The sequence below is a fragment of the Balaenoptera musculus genome, chromosome 17 (assembly GCF_009873245.2).
Source record: "Balaenoptera musculus isolate JJ_BM4_2016_0621 chromosome 17, mBalMus1.pri.v3, whole genome shotgun sequence".
Classification (NCBI taxonomy): domain Eukaryota; kingdom Metazoa; phylum Chordata; class Mammalia; order Artiodactyla; family Balaenopteridae; genus Balaenoptera; species Balaenoptera musculus.
In genome coordinates this window covers 26076777-26098167 of record NC_045801.1, presented here as the reverse complement: position 1 = coordinate 26098167, position 21391 = coordinate 26076777, and the positions used below count along the sequence as shown (strand labels likewise).

General features: G+C 32.1%; 1 protein-coding gene across 3 annotated transcripts in view; it reads right to left on the bottom strand.

The window, feature by feature from the left end:
- Positions 1–6611: 6611 nt before the first annotated feature.
- The window catches only part of CSMD3 (CUB and Sushi multiple domains 3), a 1196954-nt gene continuing 1182174 nt past the window's right edge, over positions 6612–21391 (bottom strand). For all 3 annotated transcript variants that reach the window (XM_036830958.1, XM_036830959.1, XM_036830960.1), the window contains 4 exons: positions 14538–14650; positions 13538–13625; positions 11338–11473; positions 6612–7843 (listed from right to left, as the gene is read on the bottom strand). In XM_036830958.1, the coding sequence (XP_036686853.1) occupies positions 7684–7843; positions 11338–11473; positions 13538–13625; positions 14538–14650 (497 nt within the window). In that variant the 3' untranslated portion in view covers positions 6612–7683. The remainder of the gene's footprint in view (positions 7844–11337; positions 11474–13537; positions 13626–14537; positions 14651–21391) is intronic.

Here is a 21391-nt window from a genome sequence, read left to right as displayed (position 1 = left end):
GTTGCCTATCTCCACTTCATTTAGTTGTTTTTCTGGGGTTTTTTCCTGTTCCTTCATCTGGTACATAGCCCTCTGCCTTTTCATCTTCTCTATCTTTCTGTAACTGTGGTTTTTGGTCCACAGGCTGCAGGATTATAGTTTTTCTTGCTTCTGTTGTCTGCCCTCTGGTGGTTGAGGCTATCTAAGAGGCTTGATGGGAGGCTCTGGTGGTGGGTAGAGCTGACTGTTGCTGTCCAAAGCAGAATAATTTTATAGCGTCAGCCCTTCAGTCAGGAGAGGAAATGTAGGGTCACCTTTATCCAAAAAGCTTTGATTTATCATTTATTTTATGCTAGTTACTATCTGCAAAGATTTAAATACCTTCATTACAGAATTGCAACAAAAGTATTAAATGAAATATATTTTATACATAATGCTTAATAAACATATAAGCAACATGTTCCCAGGTAAATAATTGATATCAATAAATATTAATTTTTCTTCCCACTTCAGTCACAGCCTCCCTCAGTGGAATGAGCTACAAACATGAATACGATTTGACCTTGGAAGGGTTCACACAATTTATATGAAGGTCAGACCTTTTATCACATAAATACATTAATATATTAGCTACAGTTAATGTAGGTAAGAGGGATTATAAGAGCATGAACTTGTTTTGCTTGGAAGACTTTGAAAGCTACTATGGGAAGGTGATAAAAAGGATAAAATAATGGAAAAAAGAATATAAAAAAATATTTCTGTGCAGTTTCTCTTATGTAGGTTTCTTTGTCCATAAAATACACTTAGAGCAAAAATACTTTTTGATTGTTTTCTGAAAGGTGTGCTGGTTCATATTTGTTGATGCTTTAGTACATTTCACACTTACTAATACTTTGAAAATACTAATTATTTTTCCTCATTCAATCACTTTTGTGAACTACAATAATTAGTGTGGTAAATTCTTTTTTTTTTTTGGCTGTGACTAAAACTCATACTGGCAACATATCAGAATTTATAAATAAATCTTCTTTGAATTGCAATGTATTATTCTCTGTCTACAATTTCAGGTATTAAATAAGATATATCAATCAAGATAAATAATTTGATTGAAATGCTTCATTAGCTTAGAGAGAAGCCAACCTCTAGACAAATTATAACCCTACAAATATTATACAATATTTGTATGCTTATGTGTATCTTCCCAACATGCCAAAGGTGCTGTAGGTCTTTTTCTAAATTATGTTCCAAGAAATGCTGGCAGTCTATGTAATGCTAATAAGTTAATAAGTGTTCCATGGTTAAATATTTTTTGAAATATTTCATTTATTTTCTCATCTTCAATATTCAAGATGAACATTAGCATGTTAAATGTTCAGAGAATTTCTAGGGGAAACTTGCTCTATTCAAGAGACAAGGGACATATGAACTGCTAAAATGTCCTTTAAATAAAGAAACCACTTATTAAATTACTGGAAAATAATATGGTTTCTGCTTCTTTACAGTGCTAAGGAATATTTTAAAGTGTCACTTAATAATGATGCCTTGCACTCAGTTACATGGCACTATTCAAAGTAAAAGTACTTTAAATACATCTTATTAACAGAAAATGAAATGTAGAAAAAGAAAAGAGGTTGGATAGTGTAATTGCTTTAAGGAAAAAGAGATTCATTAAGTCCATAAGCTCAAAGGAATGATCATAAAAAAAGAAAAGACAACTTCTGGTCAGGTATTTTTTAAGGTTTTTCACATGTCTTAAAATGTTCTGTAAAGTAAAACACATACTGTTACAGTTATTTGGAGAAGTATTGATTTCCTAAAATATAGAGAATAAAGATAAAAATATTAGCTCAGGTTCTTTTCATAACTTTAGTTACATTTTTTAGAGAAAATTTACCTTTCAAAGGAAAAAATTACCTATTTGTCCAATATTCTTATTCTGGGCACTTTTGATGCAATTCAAGCAGCAAAAATAAAGTGAAAATACATAGATATTTGATAAACATCTATCATTCAATGTATTTATTAATTTTTCTCACTTTAACTCATTTAAACAGTTTGCTGTGTATGACATTATCCCTTTAGTTCTTAGTTTTTGTTTTGTTTTTGTTTTGTTTTTCTTATTGACAGAGTTGATGTGAGTGAGTCTCCTTAACTCACTTCTAGGTCTGAATACTCTTCTAAGAAAAGTTATCATCAAAGTAAAATCTATTTTTTAAATTTCAAACTAAGCTTTTTGCATTTAAAACTATATTTTTTATAATGTGATTAACATATATGCCTTCCTGGAAAAAAGTCAAACACAAAGATTGTAATTATTCACACTCCTGATAATTGTGATTATTTGTGTTTTATATCTTTGCTTCAAGACATTTATGTTTATATATGTTTGTATTTGGAATAAAAAGGAAAATGGAAAGAGAAAAAGGGAGTGAGAGAAAGAGTGGTTTTGTTTTAAAAAATTGAAGTCTTCTTCATATGATTAACTTTGAACATGATTTTTAATAATTAGTTAAATATGTATGGTAATTTCTAATGCAATCCGAGATCAGTGAATATTTATGCTGCTTATACACTGGTAACTAGTGATATATTCTTCACCATATACAAATAATGCATGATTTGAAAAGCCATGTCAAGTATCTCTCCCTGATTATTTCCTCTGGATAACCTATTGAGTAGAATTACTAGGCAAAAAGAAATACTGATTTCCCTTACTCAATAATAGCATATCTTTAAATATAAATCTGATCCTTGTTTTGTCTAATTGATTTGTATTAAAACTGCAGGTGCTTTTTCTTAAATTAAACTGCAAATGACCTTTTATACATAAAGCTGCAATAAAGATTCCTAAGAAAACATATACAGATGAAGTAACATATATACTTTAAGAATTTTTTATAGCTTGACAAAACTTTAAGATCCATGTGTTTCTTATACTTTTATTCATCCAATAGCCATTATACTTCATAGTAGAGTAGTATGCACATGTTTAGTGTTAGAAAATATTTGCTATATTAATAAGTTAATTAATGACATTTTACTATTTATACTCACTCTTTCCCATTAGGGATTTCTTCTTAGAAATGTTTCTTCTTTATGTTGTTATTTGGTAACTAAAGTCCAACTTAAGCACTCAATTTTCATTGCCAATAGCTCAAGAGAACAATGTTTTCTTCCCTGTCCCATCACAATGTACTTGCTGTAAATTCTAATTGCTAAAGCAGGATTCTTAACCTGGTATGCAGATAGAATTAAAAAAATTTGTAAACATGGGTGGGAAAATGCTACACCTTTATCTTCATTGTTCTTCTCATTAAAATATAGTATTTCCTTCAGTAAATAGCTGGGTAAAAATAATCTCTGAATCACAGATATTTTATGTCATGTTAAATGTTATGAATATCTCAAAATAGTGCTTATGATACTCTTTGAAATTACAGAAATTATTAGGCCCACTGCTTTTTTAACGTATCACTAGAGAAGTACATATATATGTATGTATTAGTATCTATATATAAGTATATATATTCATATATATGTAGAATATTTAAAAATATTTTTATACTATTATATTATCATTAATTTCCTTTTTATTTCATTTTATGCAATTAAAAATTTCATCCTAAAAAGGGTGCTACAGACTGGAAAAGTCCTGGTTTAAAAACAAAGAGATTAGGAGCAGTTGCTCGACTGACTTGCTCTATAATAGCTGTGTTAATTTACTTATTGGGATTACAATGCTATCTTGTGACATTCTCCAGATAACATATTTCTTTCTAATAAGTTCCTTCAGGAGATATAAAATCTTAACTCAAGTGTATGAAGAAGATACTTACTGAAAAGGAAGGCCTTTTGGTTTATTTTAATTTGACCATGTAGATGGATCTATATTTTTCTCTATGTATCTCATTAGTCCTGCCAAAGCAAATGGGTCCATCCCTATTTTCAGAGGTATGCAAATAGTTACAAGCAAGATTTGGATCTTATGAGAGTTTAAGCACAGATTTTTTGTTTTATGTTTGCAACACAACTTATAGATATGAATTTGAATGTGTAGAATATACTTCTTTTTCAAGATTAATACAATTATTACACATGGGAACTTATTAAAAGTTGGGAAAGTATCTGGCAGGTGTTCACTAGTTCTGTTGCTTTGCATACTGAAGAATGAAATCTAATGTCCAGTGGCTATTTCTACTCCCTGGTAACTTTTAAATCTGCTCTTAAATTACTTTAGAATACCCAGCTCATGAAAGTGATGGCAGAAAGACATTTCTCAGATTTTTACACATGTATGTCTTCTCAGATCAATATTCCCTTTCCTCCAAAGTCATCCTGAAAAAAAAAAGAAAAAGAAGCAAATCAATATTTCTTTCAGCCAAATTTCAAACTGCCCATTCTAAATTATTTCCTAGACTTATGAGCTTCTGTAATTGTATAGATGTTCACTTTACCTTACTTTATGCCTATTTTAAATTTATACATATTTACAGGTTAATACTTTGACAGGCAATAGATTCTCTTATTCTCTTTAAGAGAGCATCATCTAGTTATTTTTATTGACTCCTTTAGCTAATGTTATGGCTTTTTTTCCCTCACTTGTAAGTGTAAAGGACAGGTAAAGTAAATCTGACCTTTGGTTTATTTCCACAATCATTTTCATTAGGCTCCATTATCAATAGATCCTGGGTGGAACCTATGGCTTTAATGTTCTTAAATATAAGGGAAGCTCAAGAAAGCTCTTTTAAATTACTTCCTTAATTGAAATTTGCTAACAGAGTAGAACTCAACTGTTCTCACCAAAAAAAGAAAAAATAAAAAAACTATGTACATTTATCAAATCATCGTTACACATTTTAAATATCTTATAATTTTGTTAATTACACTTCAATAAAGCTGGGAAAAGAGAAAAATACAATTACTTCCACTAAAATTGCTGCTTACCTTTGAGAGCATTAAAAAGATAAAGAGAATATAAAGAAAGAGAAATAATAAAAGGCTAAAAAGGATAAGACATGTAAAAGAGGAAAGGATGTTAAGAAAAACATCAAAAGAAAGAAAACAAATTAAAAATTTGAAAAATACAAAGGGAGGAAAAGAAAAAAATCAGGGAGGAGTAAAAATAAAGACAAAGAACAAGAAGAGAAAATATAGAAGATGTGAAGTGAGTGAAAGGTAGAGGTAATAGAGTTAACAAAGTTAAAACAGAAACTACAATTATATCAAGAAACATTTATTTCTAAAATAAAGTGTAATAAACAGAGATAGACTGTAAAGGCTGGAGTTTGAGGTTTTGAAATATAAAGACAATGTATTTTGTGAAAAATAGTTATCTAATAAAATTGAATTTAAATAACTTGTGATTTGAACTTTAGAGAAACTTGATAACTTTCTTGAGTACAAAACTTTACATGTTCCATCTTGGAAAGACAGATTTGTTTGTTCATATTAGTTTAATGGAGCAATTCAAAAGCTTATTGGGTTCATACTTATGAAGCATGCTTAACATAAATATCTCTAAGAAAATATACTACAGAAACACTAGAAATCATCAGGTATATCTAAATTTAGATAGTATGCATTCTTAAAGTACTTACATTTAATATAAATTCTAAGATGAGGTTCTTATGATACTATTACGTTTACTGGGAATGTACTTACTTTTAACAGTGTTACACTTGGGAAACTACAGAATATAGAGAAGAAAAACACCCATATGTCATTATTATGTTGTGGACTAAGTATATGTAATATGCAGTTTCTGAACTTTACAACACCAAATAAAGATGGGTTCTTCATTCCTTTTACTAACCAGTACACTGACAGACAACTTTGTAAAGAATACACATTTTACAAAAGCAATTATCCATTTTTATTTTGTTTACATTGCACTGAAAATTTACATCATACTTTTACAAAGTTTTTTTTTCATAAAAATATACTTCTTTACAAAAGTGTATGCATTAATATAAGAGGAGTAGCCAGTTGCAGAAGAAACATTGTTTAAACAAGATCTTAAATGTATTAACCTTAACATTAATGAATGAAACATTGTTATTGCAGTCATTTGAATAAACAAGAATAAATAACTGATGGAATAAAATTTAAAACAGCATCCTGTCAGTAGAGTACAATGTTGAGAAAATTATATGAATTTCCAAAACAATGTATCTCAAAGTGGTTTACAAGAAATTCACTATATGTTGTAGACATAGATCCAAGTAGCGCTCCAGGTGCAATGATTTCTCTTAGGCACTCTGTCTCATGATACAAAAAGTCGAGACTGTTTACAAGTTTATCCATATTTGAAAGGGACAAGAACAAAGTGTTCACACTGGGTACATAATTTATTCTATGAAATAAAACATGCTATAAAAAGAAGACAATGACCTATTAAATCAAAATGCTGGCATTACTGTGATACAGTTGTAAATGAGCCACCAATAACTTGCAAATACATATCTTAATTTGACTATGAAAGAAACCTGTCAAATCTGAAAGCTGCTTCTTAAGAATAAGAGTACAGAAATTTTAAAATATATGAAAATTTGGTAAATCTACAACTTTAGGAAATAAATTTATATTGGTGATTTGAAATTAATTTTTTTTTTTTAGTCATTTTGATTAGGGGCTGGTCCAAAATATATGTTTAACTCATTGTTGACTAAAAGTTAAAAATTTTAAAAACTTAGAATTCTAACTCACTGTTAGATAAAAGTTCAAAACAATGTTAAATAAATTTGAAGGCTCAACTGGAAGGATAAGTAGATATATCATAAACTAAATAAGTAGATTAATAGGTTCTATTTGTTCTTGCAGAAACATTGGAAAGTTTGGTAAAGAATGGTAAGTTTGGTGTCTCAGATAACTGCAAAATCATCGTTATTATAGATAATTTTTGGCAGCTAAAGTCGTTTCTGAGTGACAAAACAGATTGAAGGAAGGAGTTAAACACTATCCCATGGCTCACTGAATAATACTGGTTACAACATAATGAGGGAAATCAGGAGGATAGCATGATGATCTTGCCATTTGCAGAAACTATGACAACCAGTCTAAAAAAAGACAGCAATATGATGCTGAAGAACAAAAACCAGAGAGTGAAATCAGAGTGGGCAATCTTATCTCTTCTGTGGCACAAACTAGCTCATAAACATTTCAGGGCATGACTCAATCTGAAATAACCAGGGAAATAAAGAAAACAATGACTCAATTAATAGGAAGGAACAGCTGATAGAGTGGTGTGAAATACAGACTTATGGGTGTAATGTAGCTCATGACAGTTAAAGAGAAGTCAGTGATCTATTGACTCTTGTAAGTATAGCTCTTATTTTCTACCCTATATCATTTTTTTAACCCAGTCCCTCTAATATAGTTTATAAAGCACAGAAATACTGATAGTGGATGCTCCTCCAATATATGCAAATAAGTTTATGTTTTAGAATAATCTCCTTTTTAAAAAAAGCAAATAAACTGTGAGTAAGCACTCTCAGAGTGCAGCCGATTTCTGTAAAACTCTCCATGGTAAACATGAAGAAGAATTATGGTCCAGTTTATGAAAAAACACTCTTCTCTATCATTCCTCGGGAAAAGGTGACCCAGCAAGTCCTGAAAAGTGTGCTTTAATTTGTTTATCAGTGAACTAAATGTGCACTGTTTTGTGTGTCGATTTCCAAGCTTCTGAAGAAGGCAAAGGTTGCCACGTTATACCATTGTGCAGACTGTGTTCAAGTTGGGATCGAACCGTACTGCCTTCCCTTCCACTGACTTCGAGTTGGTGTCATACATGGGATTTTCAAAAGCTGCTTGGCCATTGTTATTTTCATGAACTGAACATCCTGTATACTGTGTTTTGGGTGCAGTCCTGTTGATGAGAACATTGATTAGCTATATGTTAACTTTCTTCAAGAAATAGCAGAGTAGGGCTCAAATACAATGTACTTGAGTTATCATTGTTAATGGATAATGTAACTTGAAAATATTAATTGAGAAACCATAAACTCAATATATCACATTTGAACATTTTACCTGTCACTTTTAAATCCTGAGTGACTTTTATTATTTACATACAATATATATTTTTAAAGAGCACCAATATGAGTAAGTGTAAATAAATGATATTATGGCTATTCTCATTAATTTTCTTATGAAATAATGTTATCATTATGAAATAGCATGTAAAATATAACTAAATTATGATGCTGATGAATTTTAATCTCATCACTCTTCACTCCTCAAATATTTACTGAGCATCTATTAAGTACTAGGCATGATCCTAGGCATTGGATATATATATATATTTTTTTTTTTTTTTTTAACAAAAACATGAAGTCATCACTCTCATGGAGCTCATATTGTAATGATAGAAAGCAATGAATCAATTAAAAATAATAAAACAAGAAAAATAATAGATAATGAAAACTGTTTTGATGAAAAGGAAAATGGTTTACAGGACAGGAAGTAACTGGGAGCCAGTTTAGGAGAGGTAATAAGGAAAAGCATCTCTAAGGAGGCAAAATTTAATCTGAGACTTGAAGGACAATAAGGAGTTAGTTCTGCAGTAATAAGAAGGGGGTTCCAAGAAGAGTAGACATCTAATGCTGACGCCTAATTTGGGAAGATGCTTGGAGTATCCCCAAAACATAAATACTCAGTTGGCTTAAAATTATATACAGTAGAGCAAGTAAATTCAAAATCTCAAAGAAGAAATTACTATCTATACTGATACTCAAGTCATGAAAATAGTTTCCAAAGAGTTACTGATAACTGAACATTTGCCATTAGTTTATAAAACACATGGAATCTAGGCTGGCTGGTAAAAGTTGCTCATCTTGAATTCCTGCTTCATTTTTTGTCTCCTTTTTGACTAATGTTTATTTCTAGTTTCTCTTTCCCACATCCCACTGCATAATTTGCTGATGTTTTTAGTGGAACAAAGGCATACTTGCCCTTACCTGTTTCTCAAATCTAATTCCTAAAAAGACTTTGAAATAAATCTCCTCTGTTTACACCAAACACCACAAATTTCAACGATTTATTTTAGTGTAATTTGTATTTGCCGTTATGTGATTTTACTACCCCTAATGCATTTTCTGAATTTTTCTCCATACTAAATATTGCTGGGTGATTTGTATGATGACACTATTAAAAAAAATCTATCTAAAGCTTCTTTCAAAAGCATCATCTATATATTGTTATATAATATAAATTATATTGTTTACAACTTGCTCTTGCCAGGTGCATAATTCTAATGGATCATATTTGTCTCTCCTTTTTCAAACTACGTTCACAATAAAAACAGAAGCAACATCATTTCCTTCTAATTAGGTAAGGATCACAAAGATGTAAAAGAATTTCCTTCTGCTAATATTGAGCTACAGCGTTAAGGAAAATAATATCAAGCTTTAGAAAGTTTACACATCAATAAAAATTAACTTAAAACTAATCATTTCTAAATGTAAGAGCAAAATCTATAAAACTCTTAGAAAACATACAAGTTGTATGACCTTGAATTTAGCAATGGTTTCTTAGGTATGACACTAAGCACAAGTAACAAAAGAAAAAAGAAATAAATTTTACTTCATCAAAATGAAAAACTTGTATATCAAAGAACACTATCAAGAGAGTGGAACTACAACCCACAGAAAGAGAAACATTTGCAAACCATATATCCGAAAAGGTCTAGTATCCAGAATACATAGAGAACTCTTATATCTCAACAACAATAAGACAAATAACCCAATTTTAAAAATGGGCAAAGTGCTTGAATAGGCATTTCTTCAAAGAATGTAGGCAAATGACCAACAGGCACATGAAAAGATGCTCAATGTCATTAGTAATTAGAGAAATGTAAATCAAAATCACATGAGACACCACTTCACTAGGATGGTTAAATGGAGGAGTACCATATAATCCAGCAATTCCATTCTTGAGTACATACTCAAAAAAACTGAAACAGATATTCAAACAAAACTTGTACACAAATGTGTATAGCAGCACTATTCATAATAGAAAAAACACAGGAACAATCCAAATGCCCATCAACTGATGAATGGACATATTTAAACACAACACATTCACACATACAATGCAATATTACTCAGCCATATAAAGGAATAGTGTGCAGATATATGATATAACATGGATAAAACTTGAAAACATTATATTACATTCAAGAAGCCAGATACAAAATGTCACATATTGTATGATTCCATTTATATAAAATATCCAGAAGAGGCAAACCAACAGACAGAAAGCAGATTAGTAGTTGCCTGGGGAAGGGGTGGGAGGAGTAGGGAGTTACTGCTTAGTGGGTACAGTTTCCTTTTGGGGTGATGGACATTGTGAATGTACTAATGTACTAAATGTCACTGAACTGTACACCTACAATGGTTTAAATGATTTTATGTTATGTGTATTTTATCACAATAATAAAAAAGATTAGCATAGCTTGCTTTATAAATAAATTTAGTGATGATTTTTAGCATTAATAACATCTGATATTGACAAGGCCTAAACAGCTGCTAATGCACAATTGTTACAAATTTACATAATATTAAATAAATCATTCTTAGGTAATACAGACTGGCATTTATAATAAAAACATCAGTTTTGAGAAAAATACATTACATTTAGGTATTCATTTAATTATCTGGTTACCTGCATACTTTTTTCTTCTTTTTTTTTTTTTTTTTTTGGCATACTTTTTTTCTTAGTAAGGGATGGCCCCGAATAGTGGAGAATTGCATAGTGAAGCCCCTCACCAGGATGTTGTAATGGATGTAGTGAACAGGGACCAACGAATAATCTATATAGTCATATATGAGATATATCACAAATATAATATATTAATTCCATCATCTTCTAAAAGCAACAGAGATAAATGAGAGGATTAGAGGATTTTATCGTCTGTCTCCCTGGGTAAACTCTATCAGTACTGTCAGGTTAACTAAGGGGTTTGGACACAGCTTCTTCCTAGTTCTCTAAATAAATCTGGCAGCAGATATCACCTCTTCAATTTAAACCTTAACTTAGATTTGTAACTCTAAAGTTTCAATATGGATAATGCAAAAATAACTTATACAATTAGTTATGTACCAGGAAATTGACAGGCAAAAAGGAGGAAGGGTTAAGTTGAATGCTTGTGCAACTTAACAGAGCAATTTTAGTTGTGTGTATATTGCCGTGGTGGAGGGAAAGGCAGGGGAAATAACGGTTTCAACAACTGTGGCAATATTTGGCACACAGAGATTTAAACAACCTAGAAAAAAAATGTAAGTTAGAATTTGAACTAGAGAGTAAAAAGAACATGAAACATAGATTTGGGAAATGCTTTATACTTAAAATCAACAAACTTACCTTTGTTTATAAAGATAAAATCCAAATCCTGCAAATATAAGTGCAAAAAAAGGCACAAGAATAGCAATGGCCACAGAACTACTATTTGTACCATGAGGTTGATTTGAAGAATTTGAACCTTCTGACATATTCAGTCCTATAAAATAAGAAAATAACTTATAAAATCAACCCTACTTTATCACACTTGATTTTTTAGTTTTGTGAACCAATTAATTTCTTCCTTGCTCAAGATATCTACTTGGAAATATCTGCAAGATGTACTTGGAAACGTACATAGTAAACAAAACTAATTCACGAAACTCCTTCAACTCATTTCCACACAATTTTGCACAATGCCTACTATGTATAAGATATTTTTCCAGGAAAGGACACAGAATAAAAAATAAGTGGAGTCTCTGAACTGAAGAGTTCATACAATTGTGGGAAGAATACAGAGCCACAAATAAGTACATATATCAAGGATGAATTCATGATCAATGTGCTTTAGGAAAGGAAGGAGTAATTCCATCTGGTGGTATGTAAGAATGTTTTCTGGAGGACTTACGAGCTTGACCTTGAAGAATCAATAGAACAACAAATAGGGGAGGAAGCAGGACCATCAGAAGCCCAGAAATGGGAAGGTGAGTGGCATATTTAGAGGACATGACAAGCATTAGGCATGTCTGTGTGGAAAGGACATGTGGTAGGGAGTAGGAGGCTAAAATGATAAATTATTTGAAAAGGCATAAATATGATTCTAAAGAGCCCAAACTTTCCACCCACCTATAGTGAGGAACAACTGGATGTGTTTGGGGAAAAAAAAAAAAAAAAAAAGGCTCAGTGATAAGATACAAGATTTAGAACAGTGACAAGGGTGAGATGGACTTGAGGGAGCCTGGTCTGAAAGCAAGAGTACTTTGAAGATTGTAGGAACATCCTAGATAAAAATGGAAATTAAGGTGTGAACTACAGCACTAGGAAGAGCATAAAAAGATAGATTCAGGGGAACTTGTCTGTGTGGATGAAAGGGAGAGGAAGGCATAGGATTTAGATATGTTCTACTTGGGGCTGAGTAAATGGTTATGACATTTGCACAGTTAGGAAATGAGAAAAACAGGTTTGTCAACATGTTGGCACAGTGACTAGGGAAGAGAAAATAAATAACAAGCTCTTTTTTTTAGAAAGAAATAGTTCCTTTTCTATAGGTGCTGTTTTAGACATGTAGTGCTTGAGATGCTTTAGGGAATAGTATGTGAAAAGATCTTGCATTCATTTACACAACTGTGTTAATGTACTATGTTAATAAATGTTTTATCCTGCTTTTAAAACTAACAATTTTGGCAAGACATTATCTGAAATGACATCTTATTAACATTGCTCATTTGGAGAAAACTGATTTGCCTTTCTGATAAATATTCAACTAAGTCATACCTTAGTCCAGGTTAAAAAATGTTAGTACCTTTTTTATACATTATTTTTCTAGGGACTCATAAACTTATGTAAAAGTTCAAAGCAATGGAATTTTTAAGATAAACATCAAGTAGTAGATTTTAGAGCCTGAATTTACTCTTTATGCATTAATACCACAATATAGTAATGGGAGACAGTACACCTTAGGAAAAGTATATACCAAAAGCTATGTTAATAAATACATTCAAACGAGACCATTAAATGTTTATACACATGTTAGAAGAGTTAGAAATAAAAATGACAAAACCCTGTGCCTCCCACCATGGAAAATTTACATATCTGAAGAGAACAAAGTCCCAAAACGGGGCTCACTCCTCTAAGTTATTTTCCCTTTCCAGACTCTATGAGTTAAAGTGCCCCTACGTTTTTTTGGAGCAGTAAGAAAATTGTGACAATATTCAAATTGCAGAGAAGTATTACAATTCTCATATGACAAAATTATTTACAGTTTAATATTTTCTTTCATATCTATATCACTTTTTCTCCTTTTTACTTGCTTGAGGGCAAGGCAGTTTGTCATGTTTATTAGAAATATGCTGAAAAACTAAACATTGTACGGAGCTGGAACACAGAGAAACAATACTCTGAAGAATGCAAATATTTAAAAGGCTATCAAATGTATCAATGTATAGTCCTGACAACGCAAAATTCAAAGTATGGTAAGTGTGCCTAATGTTCAGAATCCATTGTACTTTCTTATGATATCTGGAGTAATAAAAGAATTACATGAAAATGAAAATGAATACATTACCCAGTCTTTGTAGTCCAAATTGCCCATAATCTTTGCCCTGAATAAATCCTTGAAATACATAAGTAGCTCCATCAGGCTCAGCAGAAACCTAAAAGTATTTATAAATTTGGTTAAAACTGAAGACTGGCCACAGATATATTTTCCCAGTCTTAGAAAATATTCAGTTTTACTCTGAAATGAATATTATGCAGAATTCCTTCCTCCATATCTTCTACTATGTAAAACACAGAACACTGTGAAAATATGCCATCACTAAAAAGCAAAATTAAAAATTTAATCTTTAAATAATTATGATACTGGAAAAAGGGGATTTGTTATTAACATAATGATACAGATTTATAGACTTCTTTTAGGCTAAGAAACCTGTTGTCAAGAAAAAGGGCAATGATATGATGAAACAGAATGAGGCAAATAAATGGTCAATTAAAAATTAAAATATAATAATACTGTTCTTTGTAGATTAGATTACTGTTCGACATATATGCACTCCTTTGCCGCCCCCCCTTCCCATCAACCTCCATGGAAAGAGTATACTTTCTACCTCACTGAGTTGGATTTGGTCCTGTGACTCGCTTTGCTCAATGGAATGTGGGTGGAATTGACAATCGGTCAGTTCCAAGCCTAGGCCTTAAGAGGCATGTTTCCCATTATAAGTGAAGGAAGCCAGTCACAAAAGACCACATATTATATGATTCCATAAATATGAAAGCCTAGAACAGGGAAATCTAAAGAGACAGAAAATAGAGTTGTGGTTGCTTGGGGTTGTGGGGATAATGAGGGGTGGATGGGTTGGGTGATAGCTACAGGGTATGGAGTTTCTTTTCGAGGTGATGGAAATATTCTAAAATCAACTGTGGTGATGGCTACACATCTGTAAATATATGTGTGTGTGTTTAATTAGCTCAATTTATAAACTAGATTTTTCTGGAATTTTAATGACAAACCAAAGCATAAGTTTGTTATTAAAATTAGCAGCAGACTTTTAAAGAACTATACTTACAAAGCCATCCATGGCCCAATCTTCCTCCTTCATTTTCTTCACAGAAGCTTGAGCTGGTACTTTAATAAGATAGATATGTAACATTAGGCGAGCTTCTTGGCTTTTATATACTCCTGTAAAATGTAAGGACAATTAGTCTACTAATTTTGCAAACAGTTATGCTTTACTTTATTACCTATAACTATTTTAAATATATCATAAATACATGTGATAGTAAAAGAAATAAAACAAGGCCAAGTCAAGGCCACCCTCACCCATAATGCTTTTCACAAATCCTGTAATATATATTGATCTCTCTTTCAGCTGAAATTTTCAACTCAAATCTTAAGTGGGGTTTAAATTACCTATGCTATTAAAATTAAATATTACTGTTCTTAATAACATCATTCCATGATTATTGTAACCAAAATGATTTCTTCCCCCAATCAGATTTAAAATCTTCAAGGATATGAATCAAATGTTAAAATTCCAGATATTTTCCTTAATAATAAATTAGGTGCCAACTCTGAGAAAAAGAGTATCTTTGTGGCGCCACAAAGATAAATATGTTGTTCCTATCTAAAAACAGGATGCTTATGTGAATTTCTGATGAAACAGGAGATATAATGATAGAGATAGAGAATATGATGAATTAAAGGCCAGAAGAGAGAAGGATCATTTCACACTGGAGTGCTTAGGAAATACTTACTAAGAAAAAAGAGCATTTGAGCTGGATCTCAAAAATCAAGTAGAATTTTTAATTCAAGAAGGTAAATATAGGTAATGGCATAAAGGAGACAAGCAAGATGAATACAATTTTTTTTTTTTTTCCTGAATGGGAGTATTCCAAGAGTAGGAATAAGCTGGAACATAAATGTGTTTAGGGGAATAATAGAATATAAGGTTCTAAGTAAAAATTTTGTGATTAACTAATGGTTGAAATTTGACTCATTACTTCACTCACTTAATATTTCACCTATGTAATAAGGTATCATAAAAATTAGCTGGGAATACAAATATAATGATACATAGATCTTGATCTAAAGTAAATTACAGTTAATAGGGAAAACATACAAAAGTAACCAAACTTACTGGGAAAATGTTATCATTAATTTTATGGAGACAAGGATAGAAAGTTAGTCTAATTATTTAAGTTTGTTTATCTATATTTGTAGAAATTTGTTTTAAAAGTATTCTACATTAGAATACATATACATTTATTTAGTGCTAACTCTCTTACAGAAGGAAAATAAAAATTTATGTTTCAAAATTAAATAAATCAGTAGTCACACATTCCATTCATTCATATAAAGCTTCTTTCAATTTATATCATGTAATTGTGTATATTTTTAAAATTAAAATATATATTAACTTCTAATACCTTTACTTTGGGTTTAAGGTAGGCTCATTCAACAATACAAAATGAAGCTTTATAGTTGTTGTAAAATTTACAAAATCAACAGATATAATTTTATTTTCTATTTTATTTATACCACAAATTATTCCATTCTTAATAATTGTATGGGATATATACATTGCCAAGAAATTTAAAAATACATATTTCATATTTTCAATATCAATACTTTTAAAATGTATTTTTAAATGAGAGCAATAATTCAAATTCATTGTGGCCCATTTTGTTCCAGATGCATTTCTTTTTTTTTTTTTTTTTTAAACATCTTTATTGGACTATAATTGCTTTACAATGGTGTGTTAGCTTCTGTTTTATAACAGAGTGAATCAGCTATACATATACATATATCCCCATATCTCCTCCCTCTTACGTCTCCCTCCCACACTCCCTATCCCACCCCTCTAGCTGGTCACAAAGCACCGAACTGATCTCCCTGTGCTATGTGGCTGCTTCCAACTAGCTATCTATTTTACATTTGGTAGTATATATAAGTTCATGCCACTCGCTCACTTCATTCCAGCTTACCCTTCCCCTCCCCGTGTTCTCAAGCCCATTGTCTACGTCTGTGTCTTTATTCCTGTCCTGCCCCTAGGTTCTTCAGAACCATTTTTTTGTTTTGTTTTGTTTTTTAGATTCCATATATATGTGTTAGCATACGGTATTTGTTTTTCTCTTTCTGACTTACTTCACTCTGTATGACAGACTCTAGGTCCATCCATCGCACTACAAATAACTCAATTTCCTTTATTTTATGGCTGAGTAATATTCCATTGTATATATGTGCCACATCTTCTTTATCCATTCATCTGTCAATGGACACTTAGGTCGCATCCATGTTCTGGCTATTGTAAATAGAGCTGCAATGAACATTGTGGTACATGACTCTTTTTGAATTATGGTTTTCACAGGGTAGATGCCCAGTAGTGGATTGCTGGGTCATATGTTAGTTCTAATTTTAATTTTTTGAGGAACCTCCATACTGTTCTCCATAGAGGCTGTATCAATTTACATTCCCACCAACAGTGCAAGAAGGTTCCCTTTCCTCCACACCCTCTCCAGCATTTCCTGTTTGTAGAATTTTTGATGATGGCCAGTCTGACTGGTGTGAGGTGATACCTCATTGTAGTTTTGATTTGCATTTCTCTAATGATTAGTGATATTGAGCATCCTTTAATGTGTTTGTTGGTGATCTGTATATCTTCTTTGGAGAAATGTCTATTTAGGTGTTCTGCCCATTTTTGGATTGGGTTGTTTGTTTTTTTGATACTGAGCTACATGAGTTGCTTATAAATTTGTAGATTAATCCTTTGTCATGTGCTTCATTTGCAAATATTTTCTCCCATTCTGAGGGCTGTCTTTTCATCTTGTTTATGGTTTCCTTTGCTGTGAAAAGCTTTTAAGTTTCATTAGGTCCCATTTGTTTATTTTTGTTTTTATTTCCATTTCTCTAGGAGGTGGGTCAAAAAGGATCTTGCTGTGATTTAACTCACAGAGTGTTCTGCCTATGTTTTCCTCTAAGAGTTTGATAGTGTCCGGTCTTACATTTAGGTCTTTAATCCATTTTGAGTTTATTTTTGTGTATGGTGTTAGGGAGTGTTCTAATTTCATTCTTTTACATGTAGCCGTACAGTTTTCCCAGCACCTCTTATTGAACAGGCTGTCTTTTCTACATTGTATATTCTTGCCTCCTTTATCAAAGATAAGGTGACCATATGTGCATGAGTTTATCTCTGGGCTTTCTATCCTGTTCCATTGATCTATATTTCTGTTTTTGTGCCAGTCTCATCCTGTCTTGATTACTGTAGCTTTGTAGTATAGTCTGAAGTCCAGGAGCCTGATTAATCCAGCTCTGTTTTTCTTTCTCAAGATTGCTTTGGCTATTCGTGGTCTTTAGTGTATCCATACAAATTGTGAAATTTTTTTGTTCTAGTTCTGTGAAAAATGCCATTGGTAGTTTGATAGGGATTGCACTGAATCTGTAGATTGCTTTGGGTAGTAGAGTCATTTTCACAATGTTGATTCTTCCAATCCAAGAACATGGTATATCTCTCCATCTGTTTGTATCATCTTTGATTTCTTTCATCAGTGTCTTATAGTTTTCTGCATATAGGTCTTTTGTCTCCTTAGGTGGGTTTATTCCTAGGTATTTTATTCTTTTTGTTGCAGTGGTAAATGGGAGTGTTTCCTTAATTTCTCTTTCAGATTTTTCATCATTAGTGTATAGGAATGCAAGAGATTTCTGTGCCTTAATTTTGTATCCTGCTACTTTACCAAATTCATTGATTAGCTCTAGTAGTTTTCTGGTAGCATCTTTAGGATTCTTTATGTATAGTATCATGTCATCTGCAAACAGTGACAGCTTTACTTCTTCTTTTCTGATTTGGATTCCTTTTATTTCTTTTTCTTCTCTGATTGCTGTGTCTAGGACTTCCAAAACTATGTTGAATAATAGTGGTGAGAGTGGACACCCTTGTCTTGTTCCTGATCTTAGAGGAAATGCTTTCAGTTTTTCACCATTAAGAATGATGTTGGCTGTGTGTTTGTTGTATATGGCCTTTATTATGTTGAGGTAAGTTCCCTCTATAACTACTTTTTGGAGGGTTTTTATCATAACTGGGTGTTGAGCTTTGTCGAAAGCTTTTTCTGCATCTACTGAGATGATCATGTGGTTTTTCTCCTTCAATCTGTAAATATGGTGTATCACATTGATTGATTTGCATATAATGAAGAATCCTTGCATTCCTGGGATAAACCCCACTTGATCATGGTGTATGATCCTTTAAATGTACTGTTGGATTCTGTTTGCTAGTATTTTGTTGAGGATTTTTGCATCTATGTTCATCAGTGATATTGGCCTGTAGTTTTCTTGCTTTGTGACATCTTTTTCTGGTTTTGGTATCAGGGTGATGGTGGTCTCATAGAATGAGTGTTCCTCCCTCTACTATATTTTGGAAGAGTTTGAGAAGGATACCTGTTAGCTCTTCTCTAAATGTTTCATAGTAGTCACCTGTGAAGCCATCGGGTCCTGGGCTTATGTTTTTTGGAAGATTTTTAATCACAATCTCAATTTCAGTGCTTGTGATAGGTCTGTTTATATTTTCTCTTTCTTCCTGGTTCAGTCTCAGAAGGTTGTGCTTTTCTAAGAATTTGCCCATTTCTTCCAGGTTGTCCCATTTATTGGCATATAGTTGCTTGTAGTAATCGCTCATGATCCTTTGTATTTCTGCAGTGTCAGTTGTTACTTCTCCTTTTTCATTTCTAATTCTATTGATTTGTGTCTCCTCCCTTTTTTTTCTTGATGAGTCTGGCTAATGGTTTATCAATTTTATTTATCTTCTCAAAGAACAAGCTTTTAGTTTTATTGATCTTTACTCTTGTTTCCTTCATTTGTTTTTCCTTTATTTCTGATCTGATCTTTATGATTTCTTTCCTTCTGCTAACTTTGGGGTTTTTGCGTTCTTCTTTTTCTAATTGCTTTAGGTGTAAGGTTAGGTTGTTTATTTGAGATGTTCCTTGTTTCTTAAGGTAGGATTGTATTGCTATAAACTTCCCTCTTAGAACTGCTTTTGCTGCATCTCATAGGTTTTTGGGTCATCGTGTTTTCATTGTCATTTGTTTCTAGGTATTTTTTTATTTACTCTTTGATTTCTTCAGTGATCTCTTGGTTATTAAGTAGTGTATTGTTTAGCCTCCATGTGTTTGTATTTTTTACAGATTTTTTCCTGTAATTGATATCTAGTCTCACAGTACTGTGGTCAGAAAAGATACTTGATACAATTTCAATTTTCTTAAATTTACCAAGGCTTGATTTGTGACCCAAGAAATGCTCTATCCTGGAGAATATCCCATGAGCACTTGAGAAGAAAGTGTACTCTGTTGTTTTTGGATGGAATGTCCTATAAATATCAATTAAGTCCATCTAGTTTAATGTATCATTTAAAGCTTGTGTTTCCTTATTTATTTTCATTTTGGATGATCTGTCCATTGGTGAAAGTGGGGTGTTAAAGTCCCCTACTATGATTGTGTTACTGTTGATTTCCCCTTTTATGGCTGTTAGCATTTGCCTTATGTACTGAGGTGCTCACATGTTGGGTGCATAAATATTTACAATCATTATATCATCTTCTTGAATTGATACCTTGATCATTATGTAGTGTCCTTCTTTGTCTCTTGTAATAGTCTTTATTTTAAAGTCTATTTTGTCTCATATGAGAATTGTTACTCCAGCTTTCTTTTGATTTCCATTTGCATGGAATATCTTTTTCCATCCTCTCACTTTCAGTCTGCATGTGTCCCTATGTCTGAAGTGGGTCTCTGGTAGACATCATATATATGGGTCTTGTTTTTGTATCCATTCAGCCAGTCTATGTCTTTTGGTGGGAGCATTTAATCCTTTTACATTTAAGGTAATTATCGATATGTATGTTCCTATTACCATTTTCTTAATTGTTTTGGGTTTGTTATTGTAGGTCTTTTCCTTCTCTTGTGTTTCCTGCCTAGAGAAGTTCCTTTAGCATTAGCTTTAGTAAAGCTGGTTTGGTGGTGCTGAATTTTCTTAGCTTTTGCTTGTCTGTAAAGCTTTTAATTTCTTCATCAAATGTGAATGGGATTCTTGTTGGGTAGAGTAATCTTGGTTGTAGGTTTTTCTCTTTCATCACTTTAAGTATGTCCTGCCACTCCCTTCTGGCTTGCAGAGTTTCTGCTGAAAGATCAGCTGTTACCCTTACGGGGATTCCATTATGTGTAACTTGTTGTTTTTCCCTTGCTGCTTTTAATATTTGTTCTTTGTATTTAATTTTTGATAGTCTGATTAATATGTGTCTTGGCATGTTTCTCCTTGGATTTATCCTGTATGGGACTCTCTGTGCTTCCTGGACTTGATTAACTATTTCCTTTCCCATATTAGGGAAGTTTTCAACTATAATCTCTTCAAATATTTTCTCAGTCCCTTTCTTTTTCTCTTCTTCTTCTGGGACCCCTAAAATTCGAATGTTGGTGCGTTTAATGTTGTCCCAGAGGTCTCTGAGACTGTCCTCAATTCTTTTCATTCTTTTTTCTTTATTCTGCTCTGCAGTAGTTATTTCCACTATTTTATCTTCCAGGTCACTTATCCGTTTTTCTGCCTCAGTTATTTTGCTATTGATCCCTTCTAGAGAATTTTTAATTTATTTATTGTGTTGTTCATCTCTGTTTGTTTACTCTTTAGTTCTTCTAGGTCCTTATTAAACGTTTCTTGTATTTTCTCCATTCTATTTCCAAGATGTTGGATCATCTTTACTATCATTACTCTGAATTCTTTTTCAGGTAGACTGCCTATTTCCTCTTCATTTGTTTGGTCTGGTGGGTTTTTACCTTGTTCATTCATCTGCTGTGTGTTTCTCTGTCTTTTCATTTTGCGTAACTTACTGTGTTTGGGCTCTCCTTTTCACAGGCTGCAGGTTCATAGTTCCTGTTGTTTTTG